General features: G+C 56.0%; 2 protein-coding genes across 3 annotated transcripts in view; one reads left to right on the top strand and one right to left on the bottom strand.

Annotated features, from left to right (window-relative positions):
- Window positions 1–3,774, bottom strand: part of LOC138238350 (solute carrier family 12 member 6-like) — a 33,373-nt gene extending 29,599 nt beyond the window's left edge. Inside the window, exons 1-2 of one of the 2 annotated variants that reach the window (XM_069188703.1) lie at window positions 3,364–3,774; window positions 973–2,386 (exon numbers count right to left, since the gene is read on the bottom strand). In XM_069188703.1, coding sequence (XP_069044804.1) covers window positions 973–1,189 — 217 coding nt within the window. In that variant the 5' untranslated portion in view covers window positions 1,190–2,386; window positions 3,364–3,774. The remainder of the gene's footprint in view (window positions 1–972; window positions 2,387–3,363) is intronic. The other variant, XM_069188704.1, reaches the window with a different exon arrangement.
- LOC138238215 (uncharacterized) overlaps window positions 1,725–20,475 on the top strand; it is a 19,297-nt gene continuing 546 nt past the window's right edge. Inside the window, exons 1-7 of the mRNA XM_069188266.1 lie at window positions 1,725–1,808; window positions 9,176–11,884; window positions 13,129–13,257; window positions 14,259–14,356; window positions 16,027–16,301; window positions 16,384–16,494; window positions 16,604–19,592. Coding sequence (XP_069044367.1) covers window positions 9,600–11,884; window positions 13,129–13,257; window positions 14,259–14,356; window positions 16,027–16,301; window positions 16,384–16,494; window positions 16,604–19,592 — 5,887 coding nt within the window. The 5' untranslated portion in view covers window positions 1,725–1,808; window positions 9,176–9,599. The remainder of the gene's footprint in view (window positions 1,809–9,175; window positions 11,885–13,128; window positions 13,258–14,258; window positions 14,357–16,026; window positions 16,302–16,383; window positions 16,495–16,603; window positions 19,593–20,475) is intronic.

Below are 20,475 nucleotides of genomic sequence, written 5' to 3'. Positions count from 1 at the left end.
TTGCCAGAGCGTTTCCCAGCGATACTGACAGCAGGAGGCAGGAGGACGTGGGGTTCGTGCAGTGGTGGGGGGAGGGGGCTCACAGCGCACGAGCCCGCTGACCCCCCCAGCGCAACGAGGAAGTCCCCCGCCATCCCGCTGAGGCCTGACCCGTCAGCTGGGCCCCCCAGGGGGCAACAGGCGGAGAGAAACAGCGGGGCGAGGAAACCACATGCCACTCACACGAGCGAGAGGGGGACCGAGACCTCTCTCCTCTCTCACCGGCGCCGCGTCACACTGACCCCTGCTGGCGGGCCACAGCCGGCGCCACTCTGCCGTGGAACCCGCCGTCTGGTGATAAGTTCGGGGGGGCCTTGATTACGCCCGCGGGGCCGGGCGGGACGGAGGCAGGCCGGCCGGGCTCCCGCCCCGTAGCGCTCCGAGCCGTTCCGGGTTTTCCCGAGCGCGGGTCCACGCCCCGCAGACGGAGCCGGCACCAGCGCCGCCGGAGCTGGCCAGCCGCCTCGGGTCCCCCGTGGGCACACAAGAGCCCCTCGGCTGGGGACAGAAACCCGGGGCAGGTAGTCCTGGTGCCCCACGGCAAACCGAGGCGGTGCGAGGAACGGACAACTGGCTCCAGTCTCCCACAGCCCCCCGGGGCCTGGTCCGGGACACTGGTGTCGGCCCCGCGGATGGGGCGGCGGGCAGCTGCGTGGCACAGGTGCCCCACGGGTGGGGAGGAGGGGTGTTTCGCCCCCAACAGGTGGCCTTGGCCAGGAGCGGTCAGGCCCAGCAAGTCCACTCCGCTCGGGGCCTTGGGAGAGTCCAGCGCCCCGAGTACCACGAACGAGCCGCGGCGGTCCGGTCCAGTCCGGTCCCACCGGGCCAGCAAGAGGTGTGAGCGCCCCCAGACCGCCGCTCCCCGCTGGGGCCAGAACCGGCGGAAGGGGAAGGGAGGAGCGGGGTCGGGCGGGAGACGGGCCGTGCCCTTACCGTGCTCGGTGGCCGCGCTGCGGTCCGGCGTGTCCGCCCCGGTGTCGGCGGCCGAGGTGGTCAGCGCCCCCGAGGCCTCGCTGAGCGGCTCGCTGCGGCTGACGCTCTCCTGGGAGCTGAACCGGACCCGGGAGCTGGGGTCCGGCGAGGTGTCGGACGCGCCGGGCAGGTCCTCCGCCTTGGTCGGCGTCACGGTGAACCGGACCGAGCTGGACATGGCGCCCCGGACGGGTCCCGACGTGGAGCCTCTTTTTTTTCTTTTCTTCGCAGACCTTGTTCGTTTTGTTGTTGTTGTGGCGTTGAACTCACATGTGTCTGTGTGTGTACACTGGAATCCCACGCTTGTCGGAGAAAGAGGACAACGAGCCCCCGCAACCCAGCCGAACCGAACTCAATCTTCTGTCCAACCGTTTCGAAAAAACGAAGCGTTTCGGGGTTCGCTGCATTCCTCCTCACCACCAAATGTGTGCTTGTTTTAACAAACCGCCTATCCGGGCGTCTCCCTCCCTCTTTCTGGATGATTAAACGCGTAAGAAGAAATAAAATATAAAAACGGCCGGGCGGCGAGGCGGGAAGAGGCCCGGGGTCTTCACTCGCCCACGTCCCCGTGGGCCCGTGGAAAAGCACAACGGCGCTTCGGTCGCCTCGAGTGAGTTCTTCCACGGTTTGAATTTTAAACAAAAATATATAAAAAATTAAATGAAAACTATCCGACACGCAGGAAGTACGTTTGTCCTTCGGCGCGTCGATACCGGCAACGTCAACGCTCAGAGCCGTTGGCCGCCAGAAGTGACTTCAGGCGAGAAAAACGGTTTTGAGGGACCAGCCTGGAAAAGGTACGATTTCCCCGGGGTATTTTTTTTTTAAAATGAGGGTAAAATCACAAAATACTTTTGAGACAAAATACTGAATAACCTCCCCCCCCCTCCCCTCCTCCCAAAAAATAGCATTTAACGGAAAAGACGTCCGGGCGCCGTAAGCCTGGTTGACAAACTCGAATATCGTGACGGAAAATTAAAAACACCCCCCCGCCCAGAAAATCAATTTTCGACGGTTTTTTAAAGACGACTTTCTGTCGATTGTTGTGCCCAACTTCCGAGTGATTGAGATGAATAGTTGTCAAAACAGCAGTTCATCGGTACGAATGGCAGCTCCGGCCGATTCAGACGGTGTGACAAAGCCGGGCCGTCTCAATAGAACCGTTACTGACTCAGGCGAGAGCCGGTCCCACGCCGACAGCACTCCGGCGCGGCGCGTCTGTGAAACCGCTGTTTTTCCACAGGTACGCGACGCTATATTTCAATACTTCTATCGGCGGTTCCTCTGGGGTCGTCAACTGACTTGTTTGTTTTTTTTTTCCCCCAAAACAAATACTCCCAAGACCTTAATCAGGGATGGCCGCGAATATGAACCACTGCAAAAAAAAAACAAACAAGAAAAATTAATGAAGCGACGACAAATGTCCACTTTTGAAGGAATCGAGGAGAAGGTAAAGTTTTGGAGGATTTTGGACATATAGGTCATAAAAAGCGAAACTCGTGCTGGCTGTGCGTCAGGGAGACCTCATGACTTCACAATGATCAGCCCTCTTAAATCATAATATTAATAAAAATAAAGAGACACGATTCACCGCGCTGAAGTCACCGGCCGCAAGCTCATCCCGTCGGGTTGTTTTCCACCACAGTGACACGGCAGCTTTTCATGACGTTTGACTTTTTTTTGGGGGGGAAAAACAACACCAACTTCTCCTCTCGGGGTTTCGGTTCGGACTGGGCTGGGGTTTGTCTTCGGTACCGGCCTGTCACGGGTCGGACCTCGGCCCCAGCCGGGCGTGCGTTCCCCCGGCCCCGGGCGAGGGAGGGGGTTTTACGGATTGATGTATTTTCCAGGGGGAAAATAATAATAATAAATAATAATAATAATTATTATAATAATACCAAAAAAAAAACTGGGACAGGCCCGAGTTATTCACGCCGATTTGTTCCTGCGTCAGCTCTCCCGCCGCGACACGCAGCCTTCTCGGGCTGCCTGTCCGGGTCGGACCCGAGCCTCTCACCCCGGCCGGGCGGGCGGAACCGGTTCGGGCTCAGTGTGTGTGTGTGAGAGAGAGAGTGAGGGGACAGGTCCGGACGAGCTCTGCGGGTTGGGTGTGGGTTTGTTTGCGACTACAGCTGCCGTCCCGGGCCGGTCAGGGAGAGCCGGACCCGGCTGCGGTTCGGGCAGAACCCCTCCGCGGACTCACCGACTGACAGATCGCCGGGACCGGCGGAGACGCCGTCCCCCAGCCCGGCCAGCCCGGCCAGCCCGGCAGCCGACAGCGAGCCCGCTTTTCCTTCTAGAAAATAACACGATGAAACCGTCTGTCTCGGACAGAGAGAGAGAGATACTGACCGCCGCCGCGATCCCGGCTTCTCCCCGGCCCACGGAGGGGACACGGACACGCGTGTGTCTGCGGAGGAGCGCAGACCGGTCCTCGCCGCCGCCGGGTTGTCTCGGGCTGGGGGGGTTCGAAAGCCGGCAGGTTCCCCCCTCTTTTCTTCCTGGGTCCCCCCGCGAAGCCCTGCGCCTCCTCTGCTCCTGGAGATCACGCGTGCACCGACCCGCATCCGTTCCCCTCCGCGGTCACGCAAGACAGGAGCCCACGGCTATTAAAAAACTGCAGCAGAGACGCCAGCACGTACACACGCAGGTGTGTAGCTGTTCTCCTTGTTGTTAAGTTTTCAAAAAAAAAAGTCCAGAGACGAGACAGATAATATCCCGTTGTGCCGTGGCGTGGGAAAGTCCTCGGATCTCCGCGGCTCCCGGCTCGGCTAGCGATTATTCCTCGGCTGGCTGGTTGGCTCCCATAACATCCTACCCATCAGCGCAAAGCCGCTTCCCTGTCTGCACTGCGCGCCCCCGCCCGCGCAGCCGCTGGGCCGGAAGCTGGTGCATGGCGGGAGTTGTAGTTCTTCGTTGCTATGATCCCGGCAAGGGCCCCCGTGTTGTACATGGAGATCAGTCATCAATCGAGATGACAACTGTCCCCTCTGGGTGAAAGCAGCCCAGGAAAGCTACGACGTTTATTTTGGTTAGTTAAAATGTTCTAGATTGATCTGCCAAATTATATAAACAGAGAAACAGAGGTTCCTTTTTAATCCCAATACAAAAATATCGCCCGTCATCGAGTGAATCATCACCGTTCGTCGTTATTATAGACACGAGTGACACGGCCTGGGTACAGACTGGCTGTGGAACAATTTCACGTTGACAGAGACAGGAGCAGGTGGAAGCTGTGCGTACCTTACCTGTACTGCCCGCTGTGAAACGGTCTTCTGTCAGGCGTGACGGTGGTACGGACCCCTGGTGGCCTGTATACTGCGTCTGTGTGTTAAGGAGCGAGTGAGGGTTTACTCCCGCCGGAAAGAGAGGAAAAGAAACAGACCGTTTTCGGCTGTGGAGCTTCCTCGGGTGTCAGCCTGGGAGAAACCCGCGCCCGCTGACCCGGCTCCCTGCCTGAACGGGTCTGACTGGTGTGGCAAAAGCACAGTTGTGGAAAACTGCCAGTTTGTGAGGCCTTCACAGACACTGGGGGGGGGGGGGGCTGTGATGTCAATCTCTCACAACCCCCTGGGCTCGAACCCCAGATTCAGGAGCTCCTGCGTGTGTCCAGGAGACACCCAGAGAGGAACACGGATAATGATAATTATAATATCCTGACCCCTCTACAGCTCCTTCCTGGACCCTCCTCTCCCGGCGCTGTCCAGTACTGGGGACCCCCTCCACCCCCCCAGTGTGATGATGCTCCAGTCCGCTCACACACTCCAGCTCTCAGTGGGGAGGAGAGCAGAGTGATGAGGCCAGTTCAGAGAGGGGGGTGATCAGGAGGCCATGACTGGTAAAGACCAGGGGGAGTCTGTCCAGGACACTGGGGTCACACCCCTCCTCTTTCTGAGAGACACCCTGGGGTCTTGACTGACCACAGAGAGGCAGGACCTCAGTTTTACGCGAGTGGGGACTGAACGCTTGAGCGCGGCTGCCAAGGTGCCCACAGTCGAACCTGGGCTCCCTGATCCGTCTGACCGGCTGGTTCACCACGTGGACGCCAGCCAGGAGCTTCCTGCCACAGCTGTGCACAGCCTGGTCTCTGTCAGTCAGGACAGGAGGCTCTTCTTTACACAGAGGGTGGTGGGGGTGGGGAACAAGCTGCCCAGCCCTGTTGTTGAAGCCGATACCCTGGCTTCTCTCCAGACACAGCTGGGTGAGCTCCTGAGGTCAATCAGCTACTAACAACCAAACTGCCTGGTTGACCCCTCCTTTGTAATATTGTCTATTCATAAGGCTTCAAAGTTTCCCATTTCAAGAGATGTGAGGGTTCTGCCCTGTAACCGAGAGTCCAGCTGGGACAAAACCCCAACACAGACGAGGGGACCCGCCGATCTCAACACCCGCGCCATGGGTCACAGAAACGCAACACACAGCTCCTCTGTCAATACCAGACTTTATTGTTGGACCACCGAGTGTGTCATCGTCTCGTGAAGAGCAGTCTCCCAGCTCCAGACACAATCGTAAATAAAAGGAAGATACAGGCTGAAGGGCATCGAGCTGCATCACAATACTGCCAAGACTTCGACTGAGAAATCAACACAGGGCACTGTAGCAATGAACCAGCTCCTGGGTAACAGGGCAGACAAGAGGAGAAGAGCAGAGCCCAGTGTGGTTAATCAGCACCAGCAGGAGAGGGGAAGAGGGAGGAGAGGGGAAGAGCAGAGCAGAGCCCAGTGTGGTTAATCAGCACCAGCAGGAGAGGAGGGAGGAGAGGGGAAGAGCAGAGCAGAGCTTAGTGTGGTTAATCAGCACCAGCAGGAGAGGGGAAGAACAGAGCAGAGCCCAGTGCGGTTAATCAGCACCAGCAGGAGAGGAGAGGAGGGAGAAGAGCAGAGCCCAGTGTGGTTAATCAGCACCAGCAGGAGAGGAGAGGAGGGAGGAGAAGAGCAGAGCCCAGTGTGGTTAATCAGCACCAGCAGGAGAGGGGAAGAACAGAGCAGAGCCCAGTGTGGTTAATCAGCACCAGCAGGAGAGGGGAAGAGGGAGGAGAGGGGAAGAGCAGAGCCCAGTGTGGTTAATCAGCACCAGCAGGAGAGGGGAAGAGGGAGGAGAGGGGAGGAGCAGAGCCCAGTGTGGTTAATCAGCACCAGCACTCCGCCTCCTCACTTCACTCCCAGGTGCGAGAGGGAACTGGAGGTTGAGTCACAAGGTTACCCCCCTTCCCACCCATCCCAAGGGCACTCAAGCCCAGGTCAGTTCAGAAGGATGTTCTTCCAGGATTCGGGGCTCAGAGGGTGGGGTTCACTCGGCTGTCACGTCTCGCTGCTCCGCGCTAGTCTCCCCTCCTCCACGCTGGCGTGGTCAGGGCTTCTGCGGCGCGGCCAGCGTGTCCGGGCGTCGCTCGGTTACAGCACTGGCCGGGGCTGCTGAGTGAGCAGGAGGCTGAAGCGCTTCTTGATGGTGACGCGGTGGCGGGAGTATTTATCATCCGGGGAGAACCGGGCCGGGTGGGCTGAGCTGGTGGGCCGACCTGAAGGATCCACCTTCTGATAGAGAGAAACACAGAGAGAGGGGTTCATACAGACACACTGACTGACTGGACACTCCAGTACATTAACACTGCACTGAGAGAGAGGGGTTCATACAGACACACTGACTGACTGGACACTCCAGTACATTAACACTGCACTGAGAGAGAGGGGTTCATACAGACACACTGACTGGACACTCCAGTACATTAACACTGCACTGAGAGAGAGGGGTTCATACAGACACACTGACTGACTGGACACTCCAGTACATGAACACTGCACTGAGAGAGAGGGGTTCATACAGACACACTGACTGACTGGACACTCCAGTACATTAACACTGCACTGAGAGAGAGGGGTTCATACAGACACACTGACTGACTGGACACTCCAGTACATTAACACTGCACTGAGGGAGAGGGGTTCATACAGACACACTGACTGACTGGACACTCCAGTACATTAACACTGCACTGAGAGAGAGGGGTTCATACAGACACACTGACTGGACACTCCAGTACATTAACACTGCACTGAGAGAGAGGGGTTCATACAGACACACTGACTGACTGGACACTCCAGTACATTAACACTGCACTGAGAGAGAGGGGTTCATACAGACACACTGACTGACTGGACACTCCAGTACATTAATATTGTGGGCACTGTTGGATCTGCTCCTGCTGCTGCCATGTTGGCTGTGTCAGTACCAGTGGCGCGCACGCACACACACAACAGGACAGTATCATGTTGCTACTGCAGCTTCAGGAGGCGATGTTAAGGCCGTAGTCCCTCGTTTACAGTTCACTACCGCCGGTCGGTTGCTATACGTTTACAGCTACGGCTTTATGTGCGAATGCTGAAAGCCGGACTGAAAAACACAAATACTACGTCTCACTGAACACCGAAATACCGCTCACCTTCAGCGTGTACATTCTCTCCCCCTTCTCGTTCAGGTAAAACTGCAGAAACATGGCGGCGGCCGCACAGCAGACGTCCACAAACCGTACAAACTGTGGATATGAAGGTGGTACCGGCTGCTACTTTCTCACAGCGGACAGCAAGACTAAACACACCGACACGTGCTCTCAACTCCTTCCTCCTCTCCCTCGCGCGTCTGCAATATGAGCTCACTTCCGCTCCCAACCCCCGGGCGCACAGTTTGCGGTGTCATTTCCGGTCGGGCGCGTTGTTGACCTCCTCGCCTTCTGAGGAACTCCGCCCCCTGGTGCTCGGAGGTAGCAGTTCGTGTCCGGGATTTTCTCTCAGCGGCATGTCTGCGCAGTATCTGCTCTCCCTGTGTCTGACAGCAGTAACAGTGTTAATAGCAGAGGCATTGGTGACATTAGAGAAACAGCCCAGTACTATTAGGAGGAGTAGCAGTACTGTACAAACATGCTCTGGATGTGTCCAGTATCCAAATATAAAATATACTTTGATATTAATAGTTGATGTAATACTACCACTGCAGTTTTTTCCACTTGCAACACTACTAGCAGTCGGTGCATGAACAGAAGATCACAACTATTCATTTGGTTTTTAATTGCTATTTGTGAAGCTCGTTTCCTATTTTTTGGCACAGTGGCCAGCATTGCTGCCTCTCAGTGCTGGCTCCTTGGGTTTAATTCCAGTCTTGGGGTGCTGTCTGTCTGGAGTCTGCATGTTCTCCTCGTGTTTATGTCAGTTTCATCTGGGCGCTCCGGTTTCCTCCCACAGTCCGAAGACATGCTGGTGGGTTAAGAGGCTTCTGGGAAAACTGGCCTTGGTGTGAGTGTGTGTATCTCTCTGTGTGTGTGTCCTATGATGGGCTGGTGTCCTGTCCAGGGAGTGTGTGTCCTGTGAGGGGCTGGTGTCCTGTCCAGGGTGTGTGTGTGTCCTGTGAGGGGCTGGTGTCCTGTCCAGGGTGTGTGTGTGTGTGTGTGTGTCCTGTGAGGGGCTGATGTCCTGTCCAGGGTGTGTGTGTGTGTGTGTGTGTGTGTGTCCTGTGAGGGGCTGGTGTCCTGTCCAGGGTGTGTGTGTGTGTGTGTGTGTCCTCCGAGGGGCTGGTGTCCTGTCCAGGGTGTGTGTGTGTTTGTGTCCTCCGAGGGGCTGGTGTCCTGTCCAGGGTGTGTGTGTCTGTGTGTGTCCTGTGAGGGGCTGCTGTCCTGTCCAGGGTTTGTGTGTGTGTGTGTGTGTCCTGTGAGGGGCTGATGTCCTGTCCAGGGTGTGTGTGTGTGTGTGTGTGTGTGTGTGTGTGTGTGTCCTGTGAGGGGCTGGTGTCCTGTCCAGGGTGTGTGTGTGTTTGTGTCCTCCGAGGGGCTGGTGTCCTGTCCAGGGTGTGTGTGTGTGTGTGTCCTGTGAGGGGCTGGTGTCCTGTCCAGGGTGTGTGTGTGTGTGTGTCCTGTGAGGGGCTGGTGTCCTGTCCAGGGTGTGTGTGTGTGTGTGTCCTGTGAGGGGCTGGTGTCCTGTCCAGGGTGCACCCTGCTTTGTGCCCATAGCTTGCTGGGATAGACTGCAGCTCCCCTGCAACCCCGGATGAAGAAGAATGAATGGATGGATCTCCTTTTGTACTGATAGAAGTTGAAGGGTTGTTTATTCTCACTGTTGTACCATTATTTTCTGTTGGTTTTCTAACTTCATTATACGTCAATGCCTTCTATTTCCAGGAGAGAAAGAACATCAGAGTTGCATCAGCCAATCAGAGGGCAGAATGGAGGCCCTGGTCCCACCCTTCTAAGGCCATGGACTGTCTCCATTGGTGGAAAAACAGGTCAACTTCCTTAGCAACCCAAAGAGCAGCCTCCTCTTCCTTAGCAACTGCACAAACCTCAACATCAGCGTCTGGAAATTTCACTCCAGTCCACGAAAGAGAGCAGGCAGAAATTTCTTTGCTCGGACAGGGGGGGCACAGGCTGCACCTGAGACACGCCCTCGGCTTCCTCGAAGGAGCCAGCCAGGAGACACCCCACAACTGCAGGAGGGCATCCCCGAAAGGAGGAAGGCATTCTGAGGTCACCCCACATCGTTGTTGCCCCAGCCTGTCCCAGCTGACCCACACTTCCATCCTAGACTTCAGCACGTGCCTCCAAAATGAAGGAAAGCAGTAACCCCAGTGCCCTCACCTCAGCCCAGCGCCCCCTTCCTGCCCCTGTGCCTCCACGACCCAGCAGAATCCCTCACTGGCTCCCCCTATTGGCACGGTATACACCCTACTGGGCCCCCGCCCAGCCCCCGCCCCAGGGGGCAGCCAGCGCTGACTCAAACCCTGGCTTGGAGGGCGAGCCCTGCACCTGCCTCCTTCCACGAGATGGCCAAGAGCAACACTGCTGCCCCCTGGTGTCAGTATCCGATATAGCATCAGACACACAGACAGCATCAGTCTCAGCATCAGATGTACCTGTGGTGTCAGAATCAGTGTCAGATGTACCTGTGGTGTCAGATTCAGTGTCAGTATCAGAGGTACCTGTGGTGTCAGATTCAGTATCTGCTGCAGGTGTACTATCAGATTCAGGTGCGGTATCAGTGTCAGATGCAGGTGTACTATCAGATTCAGGTGCGGTATCAGTGTCAGATGCAGGTGTGGTATCAGATGTAGGTGTGGTATCAGGATCAGAATCAGATGCAGGTGTGGTATCAGATTCAGATGCAGGTGTGGTATCAGAATCAGTGTCAGATGTAGGCGTGGTATCAGATTCAGGTGTGGTATCAGGATCAGTATCAGATGCAGGTGTGGTATCAGATTCAGGTGTGGTATCAGATTCAGTATCAGATTCAGATGTAGGCGTGGTATCAGGATCAGTATCAGATGTACCTGTGGTGTCAGAATCAGTATCAGATGTACCTGTGGTGTCAGAATCAGTGTCAGATGTACCTGTGGTGTCAGATTCAGTATCAGATGCTGGTGTGGTATCAGAATCAGTGTCAGATGTAGGTGTGGTATCAGGATCAGTATCAGATGCAGGTGTGCTATCAGATTCAAGTGTGGTATCAGTGTCAGATTCAGGTGTGGTATCAGATTCAGTATCAGATTCAGATGTAAGTATGGTATCAGGATCAGTATCAGATGTACCTGTGATGTCAGAATCAGTATCAGATGTAGGTGTGGTATCAGATTCAGTATCTGCTGCAGGTGTGGTATCAGATTCAGGTGTGGTATCAGGATCAGGTGTGGTATCAGATGTAGGTGTGGTATCAGGATCAGTATCAGATGTAGGTGTGGTATCAGATTCAGTATCAGATTCAGATGTAGGTGTGGTATCAGGATCAGTATCAGATGTACCTGTGGTGTCAGGATCAGTATCAGATGTAGGTGTGGTATCAGATTCAGTGTCAGATGCTGGTGTGGTATCAGATTCAGTATCAGTATCAGTATTATTGTCTGACCCAGTCATGCCATCAGACACAGAATTTGCATCAGATTTGATCTCAGTAGCCATTTCTGAACCAGAACCAGTGTCCAATTCTGAGCCACTATCAGAATTAGCATCGCCATCAGATTCAGACCCGGACTCTATATTACTGTTAGTGCCTGAACCAGCACAGTCCGATCCAGGTCTCCTATCAGACACAATGTCACCATCAGAACCAGGACTGTCATCAGACCAGGCAATATTAACATCTGACCCAGTGCCAGTAGCAAAATGTGTGTTTGTACTAGACCCTATGTCAGAACTAATCGTACCAGGGTCAGATCTGGTGCTGGTTTCAGACCCACTATCGGCATCAGAACAATTCATGGTATTGGACACAGTACTGGCTTCAGAAACTGCATCAGTGACACAGACAGTGCTGGTACCAGACTCACTGTCAGTATCAGACCCATTACTGGTATCAGAACCACTGTCATTGTCAACAGCGTCAGAACCAGGCTCAGTGTCAGCCCCAGTGCCAGAGACCGTGACAGAACCAGTGTCAACACCAGACCCAGTACTGTTCTCGGAGGATAAACACTGCTTTCACTGGGTAACGGGTTCAATACCAAACCAAACACTGGTATCAAACCCAGTGGCTCTGTTTGACACTGCACTGGGGTCAGGGCCAGTGTTAGTATCAGAACCAGCAGCAGTTCCAGAACAAACATTGGTATCAGACCCAGTGACAGTACCAGAACCAGTACTGGTGTCAGGCCCAGTGACAGTACCAGAACCAGCGGCAGTGTCAGTGCTGGTGCCTGTGTCAGACATGGATCCAGCGTCAGGTTCAGAACCAGGACTGCCCTCGGAGCCCATCTGGCCCCAGCGGGCTGCAGGCCGTCACAGGGAGGGCTTCTCCCAGGGGGTGTATGAGAACTACAGGAGGTGGCAGCACTACAAGAGCCTGGCCCAGCAGTACTGCCCACAACCCCCCGACACTGAGGCCCTGTCCTGCTTCTTCATGTGAGTCAGGGTGTCTGTATGAACCCCTCTCGCTCAGTGCAGTGTTAATGTACTGGAGTGTCCAGTCAGTCAGTGTGTCTGTATGAACCCCTCTCTCTCAGTGCAGTGTTAATGTACTGGAGTGTCCAGTCAGTGTGTCTGTATGAACCCCTCTCTCTCAGTGCAGTGTTAATGTACTGGAGTGTCCAGTCAGTCAGTGTGTCTGTATGAACCCCTCTCTCTCAGAGCAGTGTTAATGTACTGGAGTGTCCAGTCAGTCAGTGTGTCTGTATGAACCCCTCTCTCTCAGTGCAGTGTTAATGTACTGGAGTGTCCAGTCAGTGTGTCTGTATGAACCCCTCTCTCTCAGTGCAGTGTTAATGTACTGGAGTGTCCAGTCAGTCAGTGTGTCTGTATGAACCCCTCTCTCTCAGTGCAGTGTTAATGTACTGGAGTGTCCAGTCAGTCAGTGTGTCTGTATGAACCCCTCTCTCTCAGTGCAGTGTTCATGTACTGGAGTGTCCAGTCAGTCAGTGTGTCTGTATGAACCCCTCTCTCTCAGTGCAGTGTTAATGTACTGGAGTGTCCAGTCAGTCAGTGTGTCTGTATGAACCCCTCTCTCTCAGTGCAGTGTTAATGTACTGGAGTGTCCAGTCAGTCAGTGTGTCTGTATGAACCCCTCTCTCTCAGTGCAGTGTTCATGTACTGGAGTGTCCAGTCAGTCAGTGTGTCTGTATGAACCCCTCTCTCTCAGTGCAGTGTTAATGTACTGGAGTGTCCAGTCAGTCAGTGTGTCTGTATGAACCCCTCTCTCTCAGTGCAGTGTTAATGTACTGGAGTGTCCAGTCAGTCAGTGTGTCTGTATGAACCCCTCTCTCTCAGTGCAGTGTTAATGTACTGGAGTGTCCAGTCAGTCAGTGTGTCTGTATGAACCCCTCTCTCTCAGTGCAGTGTTAATGTACTGGAGTGTCTAGTCAGTCAGTGTGTCTGTATGAACCCCTCTCTCTCAGTGCAGTGTTAATGTACTGGATGTCCAGTCAGTCAGTGTGTCTGTATGAACCCCTCTCTCTCAGTGCAGTGTTAATGTACTGGAGTGTCCAGTCAGTCAGTGTGTCTGTATGAACCCCTCTCTCTCAGTGCAGTGTTAATGTACTGGAGTGTCCAGTCAGTCAGTGTGTCTGTATGAACCCCTCTCTCTCAGTGCAGTGTTAATGTACTGGAGTGTCCAGTCAGTGTGTCTGTATTAACCTGTCTCTCTCTCTCAGTCCAGTGCTGCGCTCCCTCTCTTCGCTGTCTCCCCGGATGTCTCTCTCTGTTGGCGTCACAGTGGCTGTTGGCGAGTGGGGGAGACTGTCCAACTACGATCGCATGATCTACTATGACATGGCCTGGAAGTGAGCACACAGACACACCCAGAGGGGCTCCAGCGCACAGATGCAGAATTTAGATCAGAATTTAACAGGAAACTGCACCCTCGTCATTATTATTAATGTTAACGTTATTATTGCTAATGTTAGACATCACATCTCGGGGTCCTGGGGTCAGCTCTGGACGGGAGCTCCTTCTGTCTAGAGATTGTCTGTTCTCCCCTGTCCAAGCTCTCCAGCTCCATCCCTCCTCCCAGAAACATGTGGACTAGCCTGGTCTCTGTACATCGTCCCTGTGTGCGTGTGCGTGCGTGTGTGACAGTGTGAGAGCGTGTGTGTATATGAGTGTGAGAGTAAATGTAAATGTTTGTGACAGTGAGAGCGGGTGTGAATATAAGTGTGTAAATGAGTGTGAGAGGCTGTGGATATAAGTGTGTGCATATGATTGTACGTGTGTGTGACAGTGTGATGGTGTGCATATAAGTGTGTAAATGAGTGTAAGTGTTTGAGGCTGTGAATGTAAGTGTGTGTGAGTGTGTCTGTGCTCTGTCTTCCCTGATCCCAGTGTGTGAGTGCGCAACTGTGTGAGTGTAAGAGTGTGTATATTGCAGCGTGATTGTATCTGTGTATAAGTGTGTGAATGTGCGTGAAGCATGAGAGTGTGTGAGTATGAGTGTGTGTGTAAGTGACTGTGAGTGTCTGAGTGTGTGTGTGAATGTGCATGAAGCATGAAACTGTGTGAGTATGAGTTTGTAAGTGACTGTGAGTGTGTGTGTAAGTGTATAAGTGTGTGATTGTGGGTGAAAGCTTGAGTGTGAGTGTGTGAGACAGCATGATTGTATATGTGAATTTGTGTGTGACAGTGTGAGAGGGTGTGAATGAGTGTGTGTGTGTGAGGAGACCCCTCACTGTGTCTGGGAGCTGGCTCCTCTGCCCAGTGACGACAGCAGACCCCTGGGAGCTGGGGGGCTCCGAGCTCGGGTCCCGACTCTGAGGGCTGGATGTAGCAGCCGCGGTTCTGTCTGCAGGTTCATGGAGTTCGAGCAGGAGGAGCTGAAGAGGGGCAAGGTCAACCAGAGGTCGAGCAACACACAAGCAGCCCCGCCCAGCAAGACCAGCAGCAACGGTCAGTACAGGTCTGGAGCTCAGGACACAAGAGGGCTGTCAGGAGATAACTCAGGATATACAGGCTGGAGAGGCAAAGTGTTGCTCACTGTAGACATCTCAGTGGAGTGTTAATGTACTGGAGTGTCCAGTCAGTCAGTGTGTCTGTATGAACCCCTCTCTCTCAGTGCAGTGTTAATGTACTGGAGTGTCCAGTCAGTCAGTGTGTCTGTATGAACCCCTCTCTCTCAGTGGAGTGTTAATGTACTGGAGTGTCCAGTCAGTGTGTCTGTATGAACCCCTCTCTCTCAGTGCAGTGTTAATGTACTGGAGTGTCCAGTCAGTCAGTGTGTCTGTATGAACCCCTCTCTCTCAGTGCAGTGTTAATGTACTGGAGTGTCCAGTCAGTGTGTCTGTATGAACCCCTCTCTCTCAGTGCAGTGTTAATGTACTGGAGTGTCCAGTCAGTCAGTGTGTCTGTATGAACCCCTCTCTCTCAGTGCAGTGTTAATGTACTGGAGTGTCCAGTCAGTCAGTGTGTCTGTATGAACCCCTCTCTCTCAGTGCAGTGTTAATGTACTGGAGTGTCCAGTCAGTGTGTCTGTATGAACCCCTCTCTCTCAGTGCAGTGTTAATGTACTGGAGTGTCCAGTCAGTCAGTGTGTCTGTATGAACCCCTCTCTCTCAGTGCAGTGTTAATGTACTGGAGTGTCCAGTCAGTCAGTGTGTCTGTATGAACCCCTCTCTCTCAGTGCAGTGTTAATGTACTGGAGTGTCCAGTCAGTGTGTCTGTATGAACCCCTCTCTCTCAGTGCAGTGTTAATGTACTGGAGTGTCCAGTCAGTCAGTGTGTCTGTATGAACCCCTCTCTCTCAGTGCAGTGTTAATGTACTGGAGTGTCCAGTCAGTCAGTGTGTCTGTATGAACCCCTCTCTCTCAGTGCAGTGTTAATGTACTGGAGTGTCCAGTCAGTCAGTGTGTCTGTATGAACCCCTCTCTCTCAGTGCAGTGTTAATGTACTGGAGTGTCCAGTCAGTCAGTGTGTCTGTATGAACCCCTCTCTCTCAGTGCAGTGTTAATGTACTGGAGTGTCCAGTCAGTCAGTGTGTCTGTATGAACCCCTCTCTCTCAGTGGAGTGTTAATGTGCTGCAGTGTCCAGTCAGTCAGTGTGTCTGTATGAACCCCTCTCTCTCAGTGCAGTGTTAATGTACTGGAGTGTCCAGTCAGTCAGTGTGTCTGTATGAACCCCTCTCTCTCAGTGCAGTGTTAATGTACTGGAGTGTCCAGTCAGTGTGTCTGTATGAACCCCTCTCTCTCAGTGCAGTGTTAATGTACTGGAGTGTCCAGTCAGTCAGTGTGTCTGTATGAACCCCTCTCTCTCAGTGCAGTGTTAATGTACTGGAGTGTCCAGTCAGTCAGTGTGTCTGTATGAACCCCTCTCTCTCAGTGCAGTGTTAATGTACTGGAGTGTCCAGTCAGTGTGTCTGTATGAACCCCTCTCTCTCAGTGCAGTGTTAATGTACTGGAGTGTCCAGTCAGTCAGTGTGTCTGTATGAACCCCTCTCTCTCAGTGCAGTGTTAATGTACTAGTCCAATTATTTTAGTGTGGGTCTCTAGTGCAGTGTCTCTCTTCATTTCCAGCTGCGACTGTTCTCCTGTTTCTCTCATGTCTCCTCCTGGACTGTGAGCAGGTTACATGCTGAAGAAGAGGACCCAGGGACGAGCAGGCAGTGTCAGAAGTAAAGGCCGCAAGAAGACCCATAGGAACAACAGGACAGCCCCAGAGAGCGAGGCGCGCTTCCCAGGCCTACCACCGGGGGCGCTGCAGGAGTACACAGAGATCATGCACTCGCTGGACTCCCCAGCGCCACCAGAGCCACAGAGGTCAGAGGTCACGGGAGAGCAAGAGGGGCAGTTCATGGAGTACCTGAACCAGTTGTGTGGAGACAGAGACTTTGTCAAGAAGGTACATGACTCTTCCTCACAGAACCGTTCACCACCAGTGTGTCCAGTCAGGGTGTCTGTGTTGACCCCTCTCTCTCACTCAGGTGGAGACAGTCATAGACCCTCAGTACATGTTGTCTGGTGCCTGTCTGGACGAAAGAGCTGTCTCTCCCTCACTTCAGGAGCCATACATAGCAGATAGGAGTGTGACTGAGGTACCAGCTGGTAACGCTCTCATCTTGCTCATCACAATGAATGAAGATGATCGTGCGGACAACAGTGTACCGACTGAGAAAGATTTGTTTTCTCTCCCTGAATCAACAGGAAGGCCCACATGGGTGCTGTGCTCCCCCTAGTGTCTGCTCAGGTATTGCACCTCTGAGCTTGGACTTCTGCTCCCAGGAGGCCCCTCCAGACTCCCCGGACAGCTGCGGGCCCCATCGTGCAGTTCCCAGCTTCCTGCTGCCCACCCCTCCTCAGACAGTTCTCCAGGGGGAACTTCCTGCCCTGGGGGACAATCTGAGCTCCCAGAAGACACACCCCTGTTTTCAGGCCACGCCCAGCAGCTCCCTAGAAACCTTCCCTTTGCGTGAGAACTACAGTATCCAGCATGCACCTTGCCCTGCCCAGTCACAAGCTTCAGCACCACAGGCAGATGTATGGCCAAGGACGTCCACTTCCCAGAAGGCCCCCATCATGTTTCAGAAGGAAGACCACGTCCCCCCATCCACATCTGCAGTCTTGTGGGACACAGACAGGTTCGGAACTGGACTCCACGTCCCACAAGAGGACTGCAGTGCACAGAATTCCTTCCCAGGGGCGCCTGGACCCCTGTGCGTACAAGACGACTACAGCTCCCAGCATGCACCTGCGAGTGGCCTGCTGACTTATGAGACCGCCCACACAGGCGTTTGTCTTCGGCAGCCTGGCTTCACCCCACGTTGTCGTCTGCCCCCTCTGCTGCAGACTTATAGCACCTACCCGGGTGTCTTGGCAGGGAACTACGCCTCCCATAATTCCTTCTCATACATGCCAGAGAACTACAATTCCCAGGGTGCACCTCCTGACCGCCTGCAGGTTTCTGTGCCTGGTGACGGCCTCTGCACTGTGGAGGGAAGCTCCGGTTTTGACCATGAACTGTTCCGTCACTTTGGGAACGGCAGTCCCCACAGCGTCCCTCTCGGCAACCAGCACGTCTGCAGACCTCAGGCTGTACGGCTTGTGTTTCAGGGGAGCCACAGTTCAGCTGAAGCTCAGCAGCTGGTCTCGTCAATGCATCAGCGCAGCTCCCAGGGTGCACCGGGATCCCCTCAGCCCCTGGCTGGGCCGGGGGCCTATGTTTCCCAGCGCGACCCATCCAGCTGCCTGCTGAGCTACAACCCCCACTACAGCCCTGTCAGTCCAGCCCAGGCGCTTCCTTCCAGCGAAAACGCATGGATCCTTATTGAAAATTACAGCTTCCAGAATGCAATTCCTGTGGTCCTGGGGAAAGCCCACCCCCAGCAAGCACCTTTCAGCCAAGAGGCGATGTCGACCGTCCCACAGACTGCAACAAATCCCAAAACAAACGGCACGTCACAGGACCTGCAGGGGAGCACTGGGCAGGACTACAACTCCCAACATCCACCTGCAGTCCAGGACCCGCAGGGGAGCACCAGGCAGGACTACATCTCCCAGCATCCACCTGGAGCCCAGGATCCACAGGGGAACAGCAGGCAGGACTACAACTCCCAGCATCCACCTGCAGCCCAGGATCCACAGGTGAACATCAGGCAGGACTACAACTCCCAGCATCCACCATCAGTCCAGAACCCCCAGGGGAGTACCAGGCAGGACTACAACTCCCAGCATCCACCTGCTGTCCAGGACCACCAGGGGAGTACCAGGCAGGACTACAACTCCCAGCATCCACCCCCAGCCCAGGACCCCCAGGGGAGCACCAGGCAGGACTACAACTCCCAGCATCCACCTGCAGTCCAGGACCCGCAGGGGAGCACCAGGCAGGACTACAACTCCCAGCATCCACCCACAGCCCAGGACCCCCAGGGGAGCACCAGGCAGGACTACAACTCCCAGCATCCACCTGCAGTCCAGGACCCGCAGGATAGCACCAGGCAGGACTACAACTCTCAGCATCCACCCCAAGCCCAGGACCCCCAGGGGAGCACCAGGCAGGACTACAACTCCCAGCATCCACCTGCAGTCCAGGACCCGCAGGAGAGCACCAGGCAGGACTACAACTCTCAGCATCCACCCCCAGCCCAGGACCCCCAGGGGAGCACCAGGCAGGACTACAACTCCCAGCATCCACCCCCAGCCCAGGACCCCCAGGGGAGCACCAGGCAGGACTACAACTCCCAGCATCCACCTGCAGTCCAGGACCCCCAGGGGAGCACCAGGCAGGACTACAACTCCCAGCATCCACCTGCAGTCCAGGACCCCCAGGGGAGCACCAGGCAGGACTACAACTCCCAGCATCCACCTGCAGTCCAGGACCCCCAGGGGAGCACCAGACTGGACTACAACTCCCAGCATCCACCTGCAGTCCGGGACCACCAGGGGAGCACCAGACTGGACTACAACTCCCAGACACAGAGCTGCCTCCAGGCGAACCGCTCAGCCCCGGATCAGCAGCAGGTACCCGGCCCCCGGAGCTCGGAGATCCCCGCTTCCCGTGAGCCTGGCGAGCAGCCCCCTCTCCCACCCGGCCCCACAGAGGACTCTCCCGGGGGAACTCCGCAGCGCCAGGAGGAGCCGGCCGGGTCCGAATGCGCCCATTCCCATCCAGACTATGATCCAGGGTCAGGCAGAGCAGGAGATGCCTCCCCAAGCCCTCCCTCGGAGACTGTATCCCGGGCTCCGGACCAGGATCACAGCCCTGCGGGACCCCCAGACAGATCCCCGCTGATCCCCAGATTGCCCGCTCAGCGCAGGAGGGGGAGGCCGAGAGGGACGAGGAAGAGTGAGGAGAAGGAGCCGGACCCGGGCGCGAGGGAGAGACTGCCGGAGGAACCGAGAGGCGGGACAGGGTGTCTTCCCAGAGTGGGAGCAGCAGGCTCGGGCATTCCCGAGGAGAAGCAGGAAGAAGAGGAGGAGGAGAAGGAAGAGGGGGTCCGGGTTCCGGGTCGTTTGTCCATCCCGGGTCCTGAGAGGGGCGGGCGGCCCGGGACTCCGGAATCCAGGGGGAGGAGGCGCAGGATCGGGAGAGGGCACAGGAAGAATGGCGGGATGAGGTGGAATTCTGGTCTGGGAGCGGGAGGGCCGGAGCAGGGCGGGAGAGGGGGGCCGGAGCAGGGCGGGAGAGGGGGGCAGGGTGAGAGAGGGGGGCAGGAGCAGGGTGGGAGAGGAGGGCAGGGTGAGAGAGGGGGGCAGGAGCAGGGTGGGAGAGGGGGGCAGGGTGAGAGAGTGGGGCAGGAGCAGGGTGGGAGAGGGAGACGGGAGCAGGGCGGGAGAGGGGGGCAGGGTGAGAGAGGGAGACAGGAGCAGGGTGAGAGAGGGGGGCAGGGTGAGAGAGGGAGACAGGAGCAGGGTGGGAGAGGGAGACGGGAGCAGGGTGGGAGAGGGGGGCAGGGTGAGAGAGGGAGACAGGAGCAGGGTGGGAGAGGGGGGCAGGAGCAGGGTGGGAGAGGGAGACGGGAGCAGGGCGGGAGAGGGGGGCAGGGTGAGAGAGGGAGACAGGAGCAGGGTGAGAGAGGGGGGCAGGGTGAGAGAGGGAGACAGGAGCAGGGTGGGAGAGGGGGGCAGGAGCAGGGTGGGAGAGGGAGACGGGAGCAGGGTGGGAGAGGGGGGCAGGGTGAGAGAGGGAGACGGGAGCAGGGTGAGAGAGGGGGGCAGGGTAAGAGAGGGAGACAGGAGCAGGGTGGGAGAGGGGGGCAGGAGCAGGGTGGGAGAGGGAGATGGGAGCAGGGTGAGAGAGGGGGGCAGGAGCAGGGTGGGAGAGGGAGACAGGAGCAGGGTGAGAGAGGGAGACGGGAGCAGGGTGAGAGAGGGGGGCAGGAGCAGGGCGGGAGTGGGGGGCAGGAGCAGGGTGGGAGACGGGAGCAGGGTGAGAGAGGGGGACAGGGCGGGAGAGGGGGACAGGAGCAGGGTGAGAGAGGGGGACAGGAGCAGGGCGGGAGAGGGGGGCAGGAGGCGCCGAGAGGAGGCGGGAGCAGGGAGAGGAGGCGGGCGCTGTGTGAGGGGGCAGGGGTGAGCCG

The sequence above is a fragment of the Lepisosteus oculatus genome, chromosome 4 (genome assembly GCF_040954835.1).
Source record: "Lepisosteus oculatus isolate fLepOcu1 chromosome 4, fLepOcu1.hap2, whole genome shotgun sequence".
Taxonomy (NCBI): Eukaryota; Metazoa; Chordata; class Actinopteri; order Semionotiformes; family Lepisosteidae; genus Lepisosteus; species Lepisosteus oculatus.
Note: the sequence above shows the minus strand (reverse complement) of the source record. Positions and strands in the feature narration are given on the sequence as shown.